General features: G+C 45.7%; 2 protein-coding genes across 2 annotated transcripts; one reads left to right on the plus strand and one right to left on the minus strand.

Annotated features, from left to right (window-relative positions):
* Window positions 1–1,674, minus strand: LOC125189825. The gene has a single exon (XM_048087054.1). The coding sequence runs from the start codon at window positions 1,672–1,674 to the stop codon at window positions 1–3; it is 1,674 nt and encodes a 557-aa protein (XP_047943011.1).
* Window positions 1,675–13,242: 11,568 nt separating this feature from the next.
* On the plus strand, window positions 13,243–16,636 carry LOC125189826. The gene is made up of 4 exons (XM_048087055.1): window positions 13,243–14,983; window positions 15,068–15,261; window positions 15,757–16,261; window positions 16,617–16,636. The coding sequence occupies exons 1-4, from the start codon at window positions 13,243–13,245 to the stop codon at window positions 16,634–16,636; spliced, it is 2,460 nt and encodes an 819-aa protein (XP_047943012.1).
* Window positions 16,637–19,452: the final 2,816 nt, after the last annotated feature.

Below are 19,452 nucleotides of genomic sequence, written 5' to 3' on the forward strand. Positions count from 1 at the left end.
TCAATGCAGCGGACACCACTCGGGGAGCGGCTTTAGCTCCACCTTTGGTGGTCCCCGTGGTTTTCCCACTGCCTGCCTTCTTTCTTCCTCTTCTTCGGGGGTACGCAATGGCAAAAATGCATTTCCCTTTTGAGGAATTCTCTCCGGTAGCGCTTCCAATTCTGTCACCACTGCACAAACACTTGCATCACAAGATGATAAATCAGCATTAGGAGTAAATGAGTTTATGAGACAAGATTCAAGAGGATCCTGGGTTTGATGATAAGTGACTTCTACTTCTCCCACACAGTCGGTAACGATTTGTATGACACTGCATTCTTGATAGCCTTCTGCCCCCTCCTTTCCATGGAATTTCAGTGCACCGTAGATGTTAAATGTGATGCTTTCATCGTTCAACTTCAATGTCAGCTCTCCCTTTTGTACATCTATCATGGCTCCGCCAGTGGCTAAGAATGGTCTTCCAAGGATCAAAGGCACCTTCTTGTCTTCCTGCATATCCAACACAACGAAGTCAGCAGGAAAAATAAACTCTCCCACTCTTACCAAGACATCTTCCACTATCCCCATTGGCGTTGTTGTGCTACGATCTGCCATTTGCAACGTGATTGAGGTGGGACGGATACTATCAACGTCGAGTTTCCTGTAAAAAGATAAAGGCATCAAATTAATACTGGATCCTAAATCACATAACGCCTTACCTTTCACATCATTCCCTAAAACACAAGATAATGTAAAACTCCCTGGATCTTTGTGCTTGGTGGGTAACCCTTTTTGAATGATAGCGCTGCAGCTCTCCGTTAGGCCCACTGTCTCGTACTTCCCCCACTTTCTCTTCTTTGCCACAACATCTTTCAAAAATTTGGCGTAATTGGGCATTTGTTGAAGGGCTTCTACCAGTGGAATGTTGATGTGGACTTTGCTCATTGCTTCCAAGAACTTGGTAAACTGAGCGTCAAGCTTCTTGCTCTTCAATCGTTGAGGATATGGAATGGTGACACTGCTTTGTGGTAAAGCATCTGCTTGCTGTTTATCGGCCGGCGGACCGCCGCGATGGGGCGTGGCGACCGCCGGGTCTTCAGCCATGCCAATTCCAGAATCTTCCTCGTCCTGTTGGTGTGTACGCGGCGGGTCGCCGTGTTGGAATGCGGCGGGCCGCCGCACATCATCGACAGACAAGGTACCAGGTGGTTTTTCTATTTCTCTTCCTCTCCTGCCCAGGTCTCCTGCCTCCGGAGGTTGATATGTAGTCCCGCTGCGTAGCTGCACCGCGTGACATTTTCCTTTCGGGTTTATTTCTGGCAGGCTAGGAAGCGACCCTGGAGTGTGCCTGTTTCCTATGGTTGTGGCTAAGATCCCAAGGTTGAATTCCAGCATCCCGACTTGAGTAGCGAGGTTTGCCAACCCTCTTTCCAAGGCGCTGGTATTTCTTTCCAAATTCTCCAACCTTTTGTTCGTCACCTTTCTATGGTTGAGAACCTCAGTAATGCAAACTTCTAACAGAACCTCCCAACTGGAGCGGGGTTGATCCTCCATACCTGCACATGTTTCATAATCATTAGAACAGTACTCTTGTGCATCATAGGAGTAATCAGAACAGTCTGGGACGTAGTGCGATCCCCTATGCTGCTCATCAAAATAACCACATGGATTTCCTACGCCTGCAGGAAAATCCATTAAAACAAAAAGAAAAATAAAATAAAATAAATAAAATAAAATAAAAATGAAAGCGATTAAAATCCAAAGTAGTAAAATTATCCGTTTGAAGATATCACTCCAAAGTGAATTGTCTTCCCCGGCAACGGCGCCAAAAACTTGATGCACTTTTTATTTGCACTATAAATACCTGCAAGTATACAGAGTAGGTATAGTATAGCAAAAGGTTAGTACCGGGTATCGAACACGGGGAAGATGTACACAAAGTGTCTATCTTCTACTAGAACTCAATTACTATCTGGAGAAACAAGAATTTTTGGAAACTTTTGAAAACAGTAAATATTAAAAACAGTAAACAACTAAATGCAAGCAAATCACGGAGAGAAAAGTATAGAGATAAGGGGAATTCCAGGGATGTGCTTTCACTTTTATGGTTATACAAATTCCAAACTACAATACCCTAGCACAGTTAATACTTTGAAAGGACGAGTCACCTAGCTTATGCTCATGCGATACAAACGTTGATTACTAACATTAGGGTTGTCAATCCTAACACGTAACTCCAAAAAGCTCCTAAGACCCTTGAAAAGTCCTCACTCTCAATTAACAGTGCCGTTTTAAAGGAAGCTAACTGTAGTGTCTACTAAGTGGATCTAACTCGCTAGAACTCTGTCACAGTTATGAAGCAAGTTGTATTGAATCATACATAATTGTGTCACTCAATTATGAAGCATCATGATTAACTTAGGGAAGAAACAAAGTAAAAACAAAACGGATATTAAATAGAAAACGGAATTGTATAACCAAAGTTGCTACTAACACATCCCTAGAATCCTATGAGTTTAGTTACACATGACTGAATAAACTAAAAACATAGATTGAAGGGAAAACAATTTGAACATAAAACTAAAGCAAATAAAACCCGTAGGTTGAATCCTTGTCGTTCTTGATGTTCTTGAAATCCTTCTCCAACTCCTTGCACAATTGAAGTACTCTAGCTTTTGATCTCTATGAATGTGTTCTTGTTGTGTGTTCTTGTTGTGTGAAAAAAACTCTTTTTGATGAAGCTTGAGGTCCTATTTATAGGGGAAGATTATTCCTCATCATAGAAGGAAAAGATCTTCAAAGTTTGGTAAATCTTGGAGCAAATCTAGGGGGTGAAATCGCCTCCAGATGATGAATTCGCCAGATCCTTGGTTTCCTTGTTCATTCCTTCATAGAAGGTGTGGTGCACCTCTATCTCTTTCATGCGATGGTTGGGGCATGACTCCAAAAGGCTCATGTACTTCTCCCAGTACTCACTCAGAGTTTCATCATATTCTTGCCTTATGCACGATATTTTTCTCTTCAATGCACTTGTCTTTGAAGACGGGAAAAACTCGGCTAGGAAAACTGACTTGAAATCAGCCCATGTATTGATAGAGTCGGCTGGCAGGCGCATGAACCAAGTGTTGGCCTCTCCCTTCAGGACAAAAGGTAGGGCTTTCAGTCTGTAATCATCCTCGCTCGCTCCTGCTGGCCGCCTCTGTGCCTTACAGATTTTGCAGAACTCATTTAAGAATTCGTATGGTCCCTCGTAGCTCTTCCCACAGTACGTCGGTAAGATTGCGATAATGTGGGGTTTCACATCACAGGCGGTTTGGCCTGGGGTAACCACTATGGCTTGTGGAGGATCTCCGTCGGCGTGCGCGGTAAGTGTTGCGAACTTGGGATCGTCCTCACCCTGGTCAGCCATTCTCACTAGTGTTCTTACTGGTTGGGGTGGAAGCTCCGGAAGTTGGTACTCTAGACTACAAGACATATTTGGTGGCTGGGTGGTTCTCTGACAGGTCTGGGCAGTACATCTGAAAAGTAGGGAACAAAAGCAAAAGTAACTTAAAAGTAAAGTGGTTCAAACTAAAGTTGATTTTGACGTTTTCTTCTTCACCAAGTATTAACAAAATTCAGATAAACACAAACACCATGACTGAACTTCAGATTCACAAATTCAAACTTAAGATCCATCGATTTAAATGCTCAAACTTAAATTAAACAGTGAAACTGCAACTTTACTTCTACTGACTGACATGCAAGGTGGTAATCACGGCGCAGAAAAGAAATTCATGCATGAAAACTTGACTAAACATAACTACAACTTTGAATCAACAACTCCCGATAAGAAAACACTTAGAAATTGAAAGCAATAACTAAATCTAACTTTCCTAGGCAGAATGAAGTAAACTCGAACCAAAGTGACATGCGAAATAGAAACTTCATAATGTAAAAGTTGGAAAATAATAAAGTACTTCAAAAGAGCACAACGATGAGTGTTTGCAAATAACTAACGATGAAAACAAGTAAACTTTAAACTAGGAAAGCGATTAAGATTGTTTGTGCCACTCCGGGCGATGATACTACTACACTGCTACGATAACTGGCTGGAACGGCGGACTGATGACTTTTCCGGCAAACTCTTCGACGTCAAGTGACCATGGCTGTGGCGAGGAACGAGAGGTGGGATAATGCTGAAGGAACTGATCTTCTAGAGAGAATTCTACTAAGTGTGTTGAGAACCGAGAACTTCGAACCGAACTCTTAGGAGGCGTCTATCCGAACTCCTTCTCTCTCTCCAAGTGGCTTCTTTTATAGGGAGGCTTGCCCTTACTTTTAGGGTAGACTTCTCCCGCGTTTTGACCTTTTTGCCCTTGTCAATGATCATCCCAGCTATCCTCCTTCTCCATCTCGAGCCTTTTCTCTGGCATGCATCCTCGGTCGTATCGCACCCTTCTGGCGCCCTTTTCACTTGCGTCACCTGAATCGTCTCCTACCGACTTGGATCCTTTAATCCTGCATACTTAAGCAACTGTTTTGCAGATAATACATGCATTTCACGACATACTAACCAGTAACCAAGGTTCAGAATACAACTTATCAAACTGCGATAGAATCCGCGTCAAGATCAGTGGTATTCTTTAAACGAAAAGTGGAGAAAAACTCCCTTGCTAAATCCACTGGTACCCTCTCCTGACTGTGCTGCAACAGCCACTCAAATCCTATCGCTCGGATACAGGCGCGGAATTCTTTATCACATGCAATCATTTTGAGCTCCCTCGAGCTGTACTGCTTTCCTGACTTGGCCATCTTCCCGGCGCTACACCTCTCCTTGTACACTGCGATCCTCTTTTGGTCGTCGAACTGCCTCATCTCCTCTAGCAATTCTTTAGTCAGCCAGATTTCCGGACGTCCTGGAATCGGCTCTTCTTCAGCTTCCTCAGAGTCATAGCTGGGTTCAGGGATGGGCTCGTCTTGTTCCTCGACAGAGGGTTCCTCGGTTACAGGGGAAAGGGTCTCCTCGACCTCCTGGACGGAGGGAGCTTTCCTAGACCGGGTGGATGAGGTTGCTGCCGCCTTTCCTTTCCTTGCCTTCTCCTTGGCCAAGCGACGCTCCTCTGCCTCTGTTGCGTCAGGCACTAAGTCATCGACTTCATCGAGGAGGCTCCTCCTGGTGCGCCTCCTTTCTGCCCTCTCATCAACCTTGGGCACATCTTCTTCCTGGTCATCAACCAGGTCCACAATCAGTTTCAGCCCTCCCTCGGGCTCCGGTACTCCAGTTGTAGGTAGATCCGATTCCTCTAAAAGCTTTTCTAGGGTTTCCCCCTCACCAACCAACATTGGGGTTGCCCCCTCAATATAAATGGGGTTCTCCCCCCTGACATCTCCTGGGGTTGCCCCCTCTTCCACGAACTCAGGGGTCGCACCCCTGAAATCAACCGGGGTCTCATCCCCCGTCTCCATAGGGGTTTCCCCCTCTGCAACTTTCTCCGAAATAGGGGTTTCCCCCTCAGCAACCTTTTCAAACACAGGGGTTTCCCCCTCCGCAACTTTTTCTAACACAGGGGTTTCCCCCTTACGAACTTCATCAGAAATAGGGGTTTCCCCCTCACACACTTCCCTACCCTCAAGATTAGGGTTCTCAGTTTCTTGCCTTTCTATCTCCACCATGGTCTCGCCGTGAGCCGGTTCATCACCCTCCGCCCGTTCGTGTGGTGCACCCTCTTCCTCCGCTTTTTGTGAAGCGGTTTCTGCATGTAGAGATGTAGAATCTCGCGGTCCTTCTTCAGGAAGATTCGCCGGTTGTGCAGCCGAATCTGCCGGAATCGTCAGTGGTGGTGCGACCGGCGCAGACGGCATTAGGCTAGCGGCGAATAGGGCATACACCTCCTTTCCTTTCTCGACGCTCCCCACCTTCTTCGTCAACTATGCCAGCAAGGTTGGGTCGTACACAGTGCTTTGGGTAGAATCCATCGGTGTAGATCTGAAAAATGAGAGAAAAACTGGTCGAATTTGGTTAGGGTTTAGTTTTTTTTTTTAGAGAGAGAACGAAATTAGAGAGAAGGGAGAGTGAATCAAATTTTCGTCGATTTGGGGATAATTGGAGAGAGAAGGACGACGGTTGCTTTTCTGGTGAAAAGATGGTGCGGTTGCAGGCATGATGTAAGCAACCGTACAACTTCCATAATTATCGGCCAGAATTTGAAATTCAAAATATCGACTCCTTCCTCCAGACTTCCCTTGACTCCTTCCCTCAGGTTCTTCTCTAGCTAATTCCCTCGACCATGTCCTACAAAACAAAGAAATGAAGGCTCCAGACTCCTAGGTCAAGGTTAGAGCATAAAATATCGGTTCCCCTTGGAGTCTGGTGCTTCAAAAATATTTTTGGATTTTCCAAGTTTTAAAAGGAATTAAACTATTTACACACTTATTGTATTTCCGAGATTCCCTGGTTCAGTTCGTATTTTCAAAATTGTTAACTTACTCCTTGACCCAGGAATTCATCGAAAATTTCCCCCGTCCGTTTAGGCGATAGTAGGGAGTGCATGTAGTGGAACTTCGTCCACAACACACAACTCGGAATTATCCCTATAGACTTTCACTCTATGACCGTTTACAAGAAAAGGAACAGAGTTTGGAGCACTTCCCTGGATCTCCACTGCTCCATTTGCTCGGATGCCGATGATGGTACATGGGCCGATCCATTTAGACTTCAGTTTCCCTGGCATTAGCTTGAGCCGAGACTGAAAAAGGAGCACCTTCTGTCCCACATGAAGTTCCTTGACCCGGAGATTTTTATCATGCTATAACTTCGTTCTTTCTTTGTACCACATGGCAGACTCAAACGACTCCAGCCGAAGTTCCTCCAATTCTTGCAATTGTAACTTCCTTTCTTCTTCGCAAGCTATCGGCTTCATGTTCATCTCTTTCACTGCCCAGTACGCCTTGTGCTCAATACCAACCGGTAAGTGACACATCTTGCCAAACACAAGTCTGTAAGGCGACATTCCAATAGGCATTTTAAAAGCAGTTCTGTAGGCCCACAATGCGTCCCCGAGTCTCTTGCTCCAGTCCTTCCTTGACGGATTAACTGTTTTCTCCAATATCGCCTTGATCTCGCGATTAGAAATCTCTGCCTGGCCATTAGACTGAGGATGGTAAGGAGTCGACACTCTATGGTGAACACCATATTTCTTCATCAAAGCCTCGATGGTACGATTACAGAAATGAGTCCCTTGATCCGAGACAATGGCCCGAGGAACTCCATATCTGTTAAAAATATTGGCCTTCAAAAATTTTGCCACCTCCTTCGATTCACATGTTATGGTGGCCTTAGCTTCTATCCACTTAGACACATAGTCTACTGCAACCAATATATATGTATTCCCACAAGACGATGGGAACGGTCCCATAAAGTCCATTCCCCACACATCAAAAATTTCGCACACTATCACTGGGACTTGAGGCATCTCGTCTCTTCTTGAAATTCCCCCCGTCTGCTGGCACCTCTCGCAACATTGGCAAAATTCAAAAGCATCCCTATTTAGCGTCGGCCAATAAAAACCGCTGTCTAAGACTTTCCTCGCTGTCTTCCTTGGTCCAAAGTGACCTCCACATGCTAACGTGTGGCAATGAATTAACACATCTCTTTGTTCCCATTCGGGAATGCAGCGTCTAATCACTTGATCTGAGCACATTTTCCATAGGTAAGGATCGTCCCAAAAGTAATATTTAGCTTCACTTCTAATCTTCATCCTCTGGGCTCGGGAAGGCATCGGGTATGGCCTCTTCTGTTTCCCCCTGATGTATTCTACTCAAGTGATCAAATCAGCCACTCTATTTTTCGTTCCCTTCCTGTCTCTTACTTCCCAATCAAACTCCTGCAAGAGTAACACCCAACGGATTAATCTCGGCTTAGACTCTTTCTTAGCCATCAAGTACTTAATCGCCGCGTGATCCGTGAAGACTATAACCCTCGACCCAAGGAGATAGGGTCGGAATTTTTCAAACGCGTATACGACAGCCAACATTTCCTTCTCCGTGGTGTCATAATTTTTCTGAGCCTGATTCAGCGTCTTAGAAGCATAGAAGATCACATAACTTTTTCCATCAATTTTCTGTCCTAGGACAGCTCCCACAGCGAAATCGCTCGCATCACACATTATCTCGAAAGGATGGCTCCAGTCTGGTGCCCTGATAATTGGTGCTGATATTAACCTATCTTTAAACAACTGGAACGCCCTTTCGCATCCTTCGTCAAAGACGAACTCCACGTCATTATGTAACAACCGAGTGAGTGGTTGCGCGATTTTTGCAAAATCATTGATAAACTTCCTATAGAACCTTGCATGGCCTAGGAAACCTCTCACCTCTTTTTGATTTGTAGGGTATGGTAATTTTGATATCACATCCACCTTTGCTTTGTCTACCTGAATACCCCTCTCAGAAACCACGTGACCCAGGACAATGCCTTCAGTCACCATGAAGTGGCATTTCTCGAAGTTCAACACTAAATGCTTCTCCTGGCATCTCTGTAACACTAGATCAAGGCTGGCTAAACAAGTATCAAATGAGTTCCCATATACAGTGAAATCGTCCATGAATATCTCAATGCATACTTCCAACAGATCCGAGAAAATGCTCATCATACACCGTTGGAAAGTTCCCGGTGCATTACATAATCCAAATGGCATTCTTCGGTATGCATATGTACCAAAAGGGGCACGTGAATGTGGTTTTTCCTTGGTCCTCTGGATTCACGTAGATTTGGAAATAGCCGCTGTATCCATCAAGGAAACAAAAGTACTGTTTGCCTGCTAGTCTTTCCAGCATCTGATCAATGAAAGGTAAAGGAAAATGATCCTTCTTTGTGGCTTCGTTCAACTTCCTGTAGTCGATGCATATCCTCCATCCTGTCACCAATCTGGTGGGTACCAATTCATTCTTCTCATTCTCGACAACCCGTATTCCTGATTTTTTTGGTAGCATATGAACAGGACTGACCCACTCGCTGTCAGGAATGAAGTAGATGATCCCTAGAGCAAGCAATTTCAATACCTCCTTTAGGACCTCTTCTCGCATGTTCGGGTTCAGCTTCCGTTGTGCATCACGATGAGCCTTCGCACTTTCTTCTAAACGAATGTGGTGCATACAAAGATCCGGACTTATTCCTACCAAATCTGAGAGAGTCCATCCTATTGCTTTCTTGTTTCTTTTGATGACCTCCAATAACTCCTTCTCTTGCTCCTTGGTCAAGTTGCTGTTGACTATTACCGGAAATGTCTCATCCTCCTCCATGTAAGCGTACTTGAGGCCCGGTGGAAGTGTCTTCAGCTCTTTTTTTGTTCCATTCGTCTCCTGGGGTAAGGGATTTTTGTCTGTAATTTATGGTAAGGTTTCCTTCCCAGACCCAGGAGATTTTTCCAGACTAGCCACATAAGCTGATCCCTTAGATCTAGCTGATTCAGGGCTTCTGCAGAATTCCATAATGGCCTTTGTGAGTTCTTCATCCGTTAATTCTGATGTGTTCATTGCTGCACACCATCCCACAACTTCTTTGTCAATCGAATGGCTCAACTCCGAGTTGTCGATTTGTTCCTGCATCAATTCCGTCTCAAGATATTCTTGGACCAAAGGGTTAATAACATCAATAGCATAGAGATTCTCAACATCTAAAGGCCTTTTCATCCCCTCATCTATGCTAAAGGTATACTTTTCCCCATTATAGTCCAAACAAATTGTTCCATCAAAAACATCGATAATGGTCTTAGCGGTACGCAAAAATGGTCTCCCCAAAAGTACCCCACTGGACTCAGCAGACTCATTATCATTCATCTTGATCACATAAAAATCAGCAGGATATAGAAAATCATGCACCTTGACTATAACATTTTCCAACACTCCTTCAGGGCAAATGCAAGTTCTATCTGCTAACTGGATCACTACCTTGGTAGCAACCATTCTTACCCCAGTCAACTTCTTATAGATCGAAAGTGGTAAAACATTTATTGACGCCCCTAGATCACACATAGCATGCTCAACCTTGATATCCCCTAGAGAGATGGGTAATGTGAACATACCTGGGTCGGTGCATTTTGAGGGCATCCTTCTTTTTTGTATCACAACAGACACAGTCTCCCCGATCACAATCTTCCCATCTGGCTTGGTCTTCCCTGCAATAAACTCCTTGATAAACTTACTGAAGGCGGGCATTTTCAAGGCTTGCAAGAATGGCAGGTTGATTTCCAACTTGCTGAAAATCTCAATGAGATCCTCTGTATCATCCTTTTTCTTCTTCGCCTCCCCACGATATGGAAATGGTTTTTCTTGCTTTACTGCATTTGTGGAAGTCCCAGCCTGGGTTTCATCAACTCCCTTGTTTCCTTCCTTACTCACTTTCTCAGGTTCGGGGTCTAGGAAGAACGGGTCCCTCGATCGAGGTAGGGATCCCCCTAAATCTCCCTTCTGGAGGTCTCTTTGAACAAGGATCTCCCTCGGTCTAGCGCCTTCCTCTTGATGTTGCTGACTCTGTTTCCCTTCACTCGCTTGCATAGGCACTTCCTCATCAATTTCCAACGTCGGCCCTTCATAACCCCGCCCAGACCTCAAGGTGATTTGACTAATGTTTGCTCGGTCCGGCGGTTTGACGGTGGCAGGAAGTTTGCCTTCATTCCCTCACATCTCATTCAAGGAAACTGCGATTTGGGAAAGTTGTTTTGCCATCATGTCCATGGCGGCTTTATGTTCAGACTGAGCATCTTGTAACTTGTGCACCATGTCATTGTTGGAGTGTAGGTTACCTTGCATGAACTGCTGTGAATTCACTAGATCATGGACCATGTCATCCAAACTCCGCTGTGGTCTGGAGTTGAATTGACCCGAATTTGGTCCTTGACCTTGGTTCTGACGATAGTTGCCTTGATGATTGTTGTATTGGTTATTCGACCCTTGATTTCCCTGATGGTTATTGTACTGGCTACCAGACCCTTGATTCCCTTGATGATTTGGTTGGGAATTCTGGTAGTTTCCTTGATTATTTCTCTGATGAGGTGGCACATAGGAACTCCCTGGATTGTTCTGATTCCGGTTTCCCCAATTAGTCTGGTCCTGATTCCTGTACCCCAGCTGCAATTGTCCCTCTTGACCTTTTCCTGACCAGTTGGACTGCTTTTCCGGAGGGTGTGCATAATTCGTGAGCTCAAGTGGAGGTGGCTGGCCTTGATCATGGTCAGTCCATCTGATGTTTGGGTGAGTGCTCCATGGAGCGTCCCTCTGTCTTACTTGATTCCAACTTCCTTCGGGATTCCAACTTCCCATCGAATTTGCTTGAGCTTGACACTCCCCTTCGCAGGGCTGACTGTAGTACGGTTGAAGTTGCCTTTCCTCCTGACCAGGGGGTTTCTCCATTTCCACTGGAGCACGCGGATTGTATTTCACAATTGCAATTAGCAAGGCCTTTTCCAGTTTATCGAACCTATCTTCCACCTTCTTGTCTTCTTGATCCATCACTGCATTAGCTGACCCTCTCCTCAATATGCTTCGCGGGTTATCATAGGCCTTCTTTACCTCGATCAGTCTCCCCAAGGTTTCCCGAGCTTCACTTGCCTTATTCTTGGTAAAATTTCCCCCGCTCGAGGAGTTCATCAAGTCCTTTGATTCGGGGTTTGCACCTTCGTAGAACAGATAGTAGGTCTCCGCTTCTATCATCCCGTGGTTCGGACAAGCATCCAACAGCCCCTTGAAACGGGACCAATAAGAACTCAGAGACTCATCGTATTCTTGTTTGCACTCCTGAATCTCCTTCTTCAAGGCATTCGTCTTGTTGGATGGAAAAAAGTAATCCAGAAATTCCAGTTTAAAATCCTTCCACGTGTTAATTGATTCCGGTGGAAGCCTTAGCAGCCAAGTGTTCGCCTCCCCTTTGAGAGCAAACGTAATTGCTCGAAGACGGTAGTCCTCCTCTGTTGCCTCGTTGGGTCGCTTTTGAATGCTGCATAGTTTTTTGATGTGCGTTGCATGCTCTTCTATATATAGGCGTTGGAGTGGGGCCTAGCGAGGTATAGATAAGACTTTGTTGCCCTCAGCTATTGACTCCTCTGTCACGCCTTCTTTTCTTTTAATTGCTGCTCACTTCGTTCCTTTCCTTCGCTAGACCATCTCCTTCAACACTTCCTCGATCTAGCGATTTTCTTCACACACCTGGCTTAGGAAACGTGTTAGACCCAGCAAATTATAACATTTTCCACATATAACCGATGCATGAAATTAGCCTTATCACTTATATTAAATTGTGGGTTCAATTTAATTAGTAAAAAGTAAATTGGATGAGCCCATATCCAAAACCTTCCATAGATCCCTGTCTGGGCCCAAAAGGAACTTAATATAAATAGGAGAATAAAGGAGACAGGTAAGGCTAATTTCTTACATCGGTCATATGGTGAAAAACGTTATAATTTGCTGGATCTAACACGTTTCCTAAGCCAGGTGTGTGAAGAAATATCGCTAGATCGAGGAAATGTTGAAGGAGATGGTCTAGCATAAGGAATGAAACGAAGTGAGCAGGATTTAAAAGGAAAGAAGGCGTGACAGAGGGAGTCAATAGCTGGGCCCCACTCACACGCCTATATATAGAAGAGCATGCAACGCACATCATATCACTTTTTTTTACTCTCTTCTTAGCTCACACACATTACACACACTTGGGAATGGGAGATCTGGGGTAGTCGGGTACGAAGGGTTACTTTCTTTAGAAGTTTCGCGGTTGGCAACACCGTCCGAGTGTGGACGAAGATACAATTTCTCTTAATTTCAGTTGTTTTGCTGTCGAACTTCACTTTTGGGTGTCGACCTGGTTGTTGATGATACTTATTGTCTTTTCGTTTTGTTGATTTGCGTTTAGTAGTTGAATTTCAAGTCGATTTACGTAGATCTCTCTGCTGGTAGTTTATTTTTACAAGTATTATGTTGATCTCTGTTTTATTTTGATATTGTGGTGTTGATATGGGAATTTGGTGATAGATCTGTGGTTTATTGACTGTTGGAGGTTGTTGTTCGAATCTGAAGTGATGAAGTGTTTCTGTTGGTTGGAGTTCGTGTTGGACGCTTGGATCCGGAGTGGATTTAGCGTCTGAGGTTGGATTCGAAGTGAGAAAAGAAAGTTGTTAGATGAATTTGAGTTTTCTTCTTGTTTTCTGTTTTGCTTCGTCTAGCGTCTGCAGATCTGTTCAGTTCTTCGTTGATTATGCAGAATTAACAGATGAAGAACTCACAGAGGCCATTATGGAATTCTGCAGAAGCCCTGAGTCAGCTAGATCTAAGGAATCAGCTTATGTGGCTAGTCTGGAAAAATCTCCTGGGTCTGGGAAGGAGACCTTACCAGAAATTACAGACAAAAATCCCTTGCCCCAGGAGACAAATGGAACAAAAAAGGAGCTGAAGACACTTCCACCGGGCCTCAAATACACTTACTTAGAGGAGGATGAGACATTTCCAGTAATAGTCAACAGCAACTTGACCAAGGAACAAGAGAAGGAGTTATTGAAAGTCATCAAAAGAAACAAGAAAGCAATAGGATGGACTCTCTCAGATTTGGTGGGAATAAGTCTGGATCTTTGTATGCACCACATTCGTTTAGAAGAAAGTGCGAAGGCTCATCGAGATGCACAACGGAAACTGAACCCGAACATGCGAGAGGAGGTCCTAAAGGAGGTGTTAAAATTGCTTGCTCTAGGGATTATCTACTCCATTCCTGACAGTGAGTGGGTCAGTCCTGTCCATATGGTGCCAAAAAAATCTGGAATACAGGTTGTTAAGAATGAAAAGAATGAGTTGGTACCCACCAGATTAGTGACGGGATGGAGGATGTGCATCGACTACAGGAAGTTGAACGAAGCCACAAAGAAGGATCATTTTCCTTTACCTTTCATTGATCAGATGCTGGAAAGACTGGCAGGCAAACAGTACTTTTGTTTCCTTGATGGATACAGCGGCTACTTCCAAATCTACGTTAATCCAGAGGACCAAGGGAAAACCACATTCACGTGCCCCTTTGGTACATATGCATACCGAAGAATGCCGTTTGGATTGTGTAATGCACCGGGAACTTTCCAACGATGTATGATGAGCATTTTCTCGGATCTGTTGGAAGTATGCATTGAGATATTCATGGACGATTTCACTGTATATGGGAACTCATTTGATACTTGTTTAGCCAGCCTTGATCTAGTGTTACAGAGATGCCAAGAGAAGCATTTAGTGTTGAATTTCGAGAAGTGCCACTTCATGGTGACTGAAGGCATTGTCCTGGGTCACGTGGTCTCTGAGAGGGGTATTCAGGTAGACAAAGCAAAGGTGGATGTGATATCAAAATTACCATACCCTACGAATCAAAAAGAGGTGAGAGGTTTCCTAGGCCATGCAGGGTTCTATAGGAGGTTTATCAAGGATTTTGCAAAAATCGCGCAACCACTCACTCGGTTGTTACATAATGATGTGGAGTTCGTCTTTGACGAAGGATGCGAAAGGGCGTTCCAGTTGCTTAAAGATAGGTTAATATCAGCACCAATTATCAGGGCACCAGACTGGAGCCATCCTTTCGAGATAATGTGTGATGCGAGCGATTTCGCTGTGGGAGCTGTCCTAGGACAGAAAATTGATGGAAAAAGCTATGTGATCTTCTATGCTTCCAAGACGCTGAATCAGGCTCAGAAAAATTATGACACCACGGAGAAGGAAATGTTGGCTGTCGTATACGCGTTTGAAAAATTCCGACCCTATCTCCTTGGGTCAAGGGTTATAGTTTTCACGGATCACGCGGCGATTAAGTACTTGCTGGCTAAGAAAGAGTCTAAGCCGAGATTAATCCGTTGGGTGTTACTCTTGCAGGAGTTTGATTGGGAAGTAAGAGACAAGAAAGGAACGGAAAATAGAGTGGCTGATCACTTGAGCAGAATACATCAGGGGGAAACAGAAGAGGCCATACCCGATGCCTTCCCCGAGGAGCATTTGTACCTTCTGGAGAAATTTCCTAGACCACCTAACTGGGAAGCAGTTTTGGCTTTGACCGGTCTAGGGGAATCGGATAAGGGGAAGCGCACACTGAATGCAGAACCATGGTTTGCCGATTTAGCCAACTACTTGGTCACGGGAGAGATGCCAAGTTCAGACGAGATTTCCCGGGCCCAGAGGATGAAGATTAGAAGTGAAGCTAAATATTACTTTTGGGACGATCCTTACCTGTGGAAAATGTGCTCAGATCAAGTGATTAGACGCTGCATTCCCGAATGGGAACAAAGAGATGTGTTAATTCATTGCCACACGTTAGCATGTGGAGGCCACTTTGGACCAAGGAAGACAGCGAGGAAGGTCTTGGACAGCGGTTTTTATTGGCCGACGCTAAATAGGGATGCTTTTGATTTCTGCCAATGTTGCGAGAGGTGCCAGCAGACGGGGGGGATTTCAAGAAGAGACGAGATGCCTCAGGTCCCGGTGATCGTGTGTGAAATTTTTGATGTGTGGGGAATGGACTTTATGGGACCGTTCCCATCGTCTTGTGGGAATACATATATATTGGTTGCAGTGGACTATGTGTCTAAGTGGATAGAAGCTAAGGCCACCATAACATGTGAATCGAAGGAGGTGGCAAAATTTTTGAAGGCCAATATTTTCAACAGATATGGAGTTCCTCGGGCCATCGTCTCGGATCAAGGGACTCATTTCTGTAATCGCACCATCGAGGCTTTGATGAAGAAATATGGTGTTCACCATAGAGTGTCGACTCCTTACCATCCTCAGTCTAATGGCCAGGCAGAGATTTCTAATCGCGAGATCAAGGCGATATTGGAGAAAACAGTTAATCCGTCAAGGAAGGACTGGAGCAAGAGACTCGGGGACGCATTGTGGGCTTACAGAACTGCTTTTAAAACGCCTATTGGAATGTCGCCTTACAGACTTGTGTTTGGCAAGATGTGTCACTTACCTGTTGGTATTGAGCACAAGGCGTACTGGGCAGTGAAAGAAATGAACATGAAGCCGATAGCTTGCGAAGAAGAAAGGAAGTTACAATTGCAAGAATTGGAGGAACTTCGGCTGGAGTCGTTTGAGTCTGCCATGTGGTACAAAGAAAGAACGAAGTTATGGCATGATAAAAATCTCCGGGTCAAGGAACTTCATGTGGGACAGAAGGTGCTCCTTTTTCAGTCTCGGCTCAAGCTAATGCCAGGAAAACTGAAGTCTAAATGGATCGGCCCATATACCATCATCGGCATCCGAGCAAATGGAGCAGTGGAGATCCAGGGAAGTGCTCCAAACTCTGTTCCTTTCCTTGTCAATGGTCATAGAGTGAAAGTCTATAGGGATAATTCCGAGTTGTGTGTTGTGGACGAAGTTCCACTACATGCACTCCCTACTATCGCCTAAACGGACGGGGGATATTTCCGATGAATTCCTGGGTCAAGGAGTAAGTTAACAACTTTGAAAATACAAACTGAACCAGGGAATCTCGGAAATACAAAAAGTGTGTAAATAGTTTAATTGCTTTTCAAACTTAGAAAATCCAAAAATATTTTCGAAGCACCAGACTCCGAAGGGAACCGATATTTTTATACTCTAACCTTGACCTAGGAGTCTGGAACCTTCATTTCTTTGTTATGTAGGACATGGTCGAGGGAATTAGCTAGAGAAGAACCTGAGGGGAGAAGTCAAGGGAAGTCTGGAGGAAGGAGTCGAGGAGGGAAAAAGATATTTTGAATTTCAAAATCTGGCCGATAATTATGGAAGTTGTACGGTTGCTTACATCATGCCTGCAACCGCACCATCTTTTCATCAGAAAAGCAACCGTCGTCCTTCTCTCTCCAATTATCCCAAATCGACGAAAATCTGATTTACTCTCCCTTCTCTCTACTCTTGCTCTCTCTCTCTAGAAACTAAACCCTAACCAAATTCGACCAGTTTTTCTCTCATTTTTCAGATCTGCACCGATGGATTCTACCCAACGCACCGGAAGTTCACAAAGCACGGTGTACGACCCGACCCTGTTGGCGGAATTGACGCAGAAATTGGGAAGCGTCGAGAAAGCAAAGGAGGTGTATGCCCTATTCGCCGCTAGCCTGATGCCGTCTGCGCCGGTCGTACCACCACTGACGATTCCGGCAGACTCGGCTGCACAACCGGCGAATCTTCCTGAAGAAGGACCGCGAGATTCTACATCTCAACATGCAGAAACCGCTTCACAAAAAGCGGAGGAAGAGGGGGCAGCACACGAACGGCCGGAGGGTGATGAACCGACTAACGACGAGACCATGGTGGAGACAGAAAAGCAAGAAACTGAGAACCCTAATCTTGAGGGTAGGGAAGTTTGTGAGGGGGAAACCCCTATTTCTGATGAAGTTCGTGAGGGGGAAACCCCTGTGTTAGATGAAATTGTGGAGGGGGTAACCCCTATTGTGGATAGTGTGATTGAGGGGGAAACCCCTGTGTTAGAGAAAGTTGCTGAGGGGGAAACCCCTATTTTAGAGAAAGTTGCTGAGGGGGAAACCCCTATGGAAACGGGGGATGAGACCCCGGTTGATTTCAGGGGTGCGACCCCTGAGTTCGTGGAAGAGGGGGCAACCCCAGGAGATGTCAGGGGGGAGAACCCCATTTATATTGAGGGGGCAACCCCGATGTTGGTTGGTGAGGGGGAAACCCCGGAAAAGCTTTTGGAAGAATCGGATCTACTCACGACTGGAGTACCGGAGCCCGAGGGAGGGCTGAAATTGATTGTGGACCTGGTTGATGACCAGGAGGAAGATGTGCCAAAGGTTGATGAGAGGGCAGAAAGGAGGCGCACCAGGAGGAGCCTCCTCGATGAAGTCGATGACTTAGTTCCTGACGCAACAGAGGCAGAGGAGCGCCGCTTGGCCAAGGAGAAGGCGAGGAAAGGAAAGGCGGCGGCGACCTCATCCACCCGGTCTAGGAAAGCTCCCTCCGTCCAGGAGGTCGAGGAGACCCTTTCCCCTGTAACCGAGGAACCCTCTGTCGAGGAACAAGACGAGCCCATCCCTGAACCCATCTATGACTCTGAGGAAGCTGAAGAAGAGCCGATTCCAGGACGTCCGGAAGTCTGGCTGACTAAAGAATTGCTAGAGGAGATGAGGCAGTTCGACGACCAAAAGAGGATCGCAGTGTACAAGGAAAGATGTAGCGCCGGGAAGATGGCCAAGTCAGGAAAGCAGTACAGCTCGAGGGAGCTTAAGATGATTGCATGTGATAAGGAATTCCGCGCTTGTATCCAATCGATAGGATTCGAGTGGTTGTTACAGCACAGTCAGGAGAGGGTGCCAGTGGATCTAGCAAGGGAGTTTTTCTCCACTTTTCGTTTGAAGAATACCACTGATCTCGACGCGGATTCTATCACGTTCAGGCTTTTTAATGAGGAGTATGAGATGAGCATTCGGGAGTGGTCTCTGCGGATGGGGTTGTTTACCCAAGCCGAGGATGAAGAGGGGGCGTGGAATGATAGGATGGTTGGAGTGCCGAAGAACACGCCTGGTTTCAAAGTACAGACGGCATGGGAACTGATCACGCACCCCAAGTCGGGACGTTTAAGTCCAGCTACTCCAAGGCCTCCCACATTGAAGACCGGATTCTCCGCTTTGCTCAAACGTTTGTCAGTTATAATTTGATGGGTACCGCGAATTCAGCTCTCACCACTACCGACCTCTACTTCACATGGTGCATGGCGAAAGGTGTAAAGGTGCACCTAGGATATTGGCTGGCGCAGGCGTGCCACCAAATGACGAGCAACCCTGCGCGTCATATGTACACCTGCCACCTCATCGGCGCTTACCTCCAGAGAAACATAGAAATGAAAATTGCCAAGGCCGCTCCGTTGGTAGTCATGTGCGAACCCCCAGAGGTGTTTAGTGTTGATTATTTCTTCAACAAGGGGTTGCTGCAGACTCACGGCACCAAGACTCTCTTCTATTCGTTGGGAGACAAGGTGAAGGCAGAGCCGGAGGAAGCCGAGGAAGCCATGCCAAGTGAAGAGATTGAAGAGCTACGCAAGGAAGTCCAGAACGTGAAGAAGGAAATGCAGTCGATGAAGAGAGAAATGATTAAGGAGCAAGGTGAAGGCAGAGTCGGGAGGAAGTGAAGACCCTGATGGGTAACATTGCAGATTTGGCGGTGAAGAGCGCCAAACAAAATGAGCGAATGACGGAAGCGGTGGAGCTTTCAATGAAAATGTTAAAGTGGTTGCAGCAGACGGTCCCCTTGACCAAGTCGAGGACAACTCCTGGGTCCAGCAGTGAAGTCAAGCAACCCACTCAGAGCAGTCCCTCCGTCAGGCAATCGCAGCAATTGCTCAAGCAGTTGATTCCCCCGGCCGTTCCCAAACAAGTTCCAGCCCCATCTAAACCGAAGTCTATAGTGAGGAAGCCAGTACCCGAACAAGCAGCACAGGAGGAAGAAGAGCTGGAGCAGCCAGCAAAGAAGAAAGTCAGAGTGACC

The sequence above is a fragment of the Salvia hispanica genome, chromosome 5, assembly GCF_023119035.1.
Source record: "Salvia hispanica cultivar TCC Black 2014 chromosome 5, UniMelb_Shisp_WGS_1.0, whole genome shotgun sequence".
Lineage (NCBI taxonomy): Eukaryota > Viridiplantae > Streptophyta > Magnoliopsida > Lamiales > Lamiaceae > Salvia > Salvia hispanica.

Coding starts and splice junctions, on each gene's coding strand:
- LOC125189825 (XM_048087054.1), bottom strand. CDS start 1,674: ATGGATTTTCCTGCAGGCGTAGGAAATCCATGTGGTTATTTTGATGAG.
- LOC125189826 (XM_048087055.1), top strand. CDS start 13,243: ATGGAATTCTGCAGAAGCCCTGAGTCAGCTAGATCTAAGGAATCAGCT. Junction 14,984..15,067: donor GCATTTGTACCTTCTGGAGA/AATTTCCTAGAC, acceptor GCACACTGAATG/CAGAACCATGGTTTGCCGAT. Junction 16,262..16,616: donor AGCAGTGGAGATCCAGGGAA/GTGCTCCAAACT, acceptor TTTGTTATGTAG/GACATGGTCGAGGGAATTAG.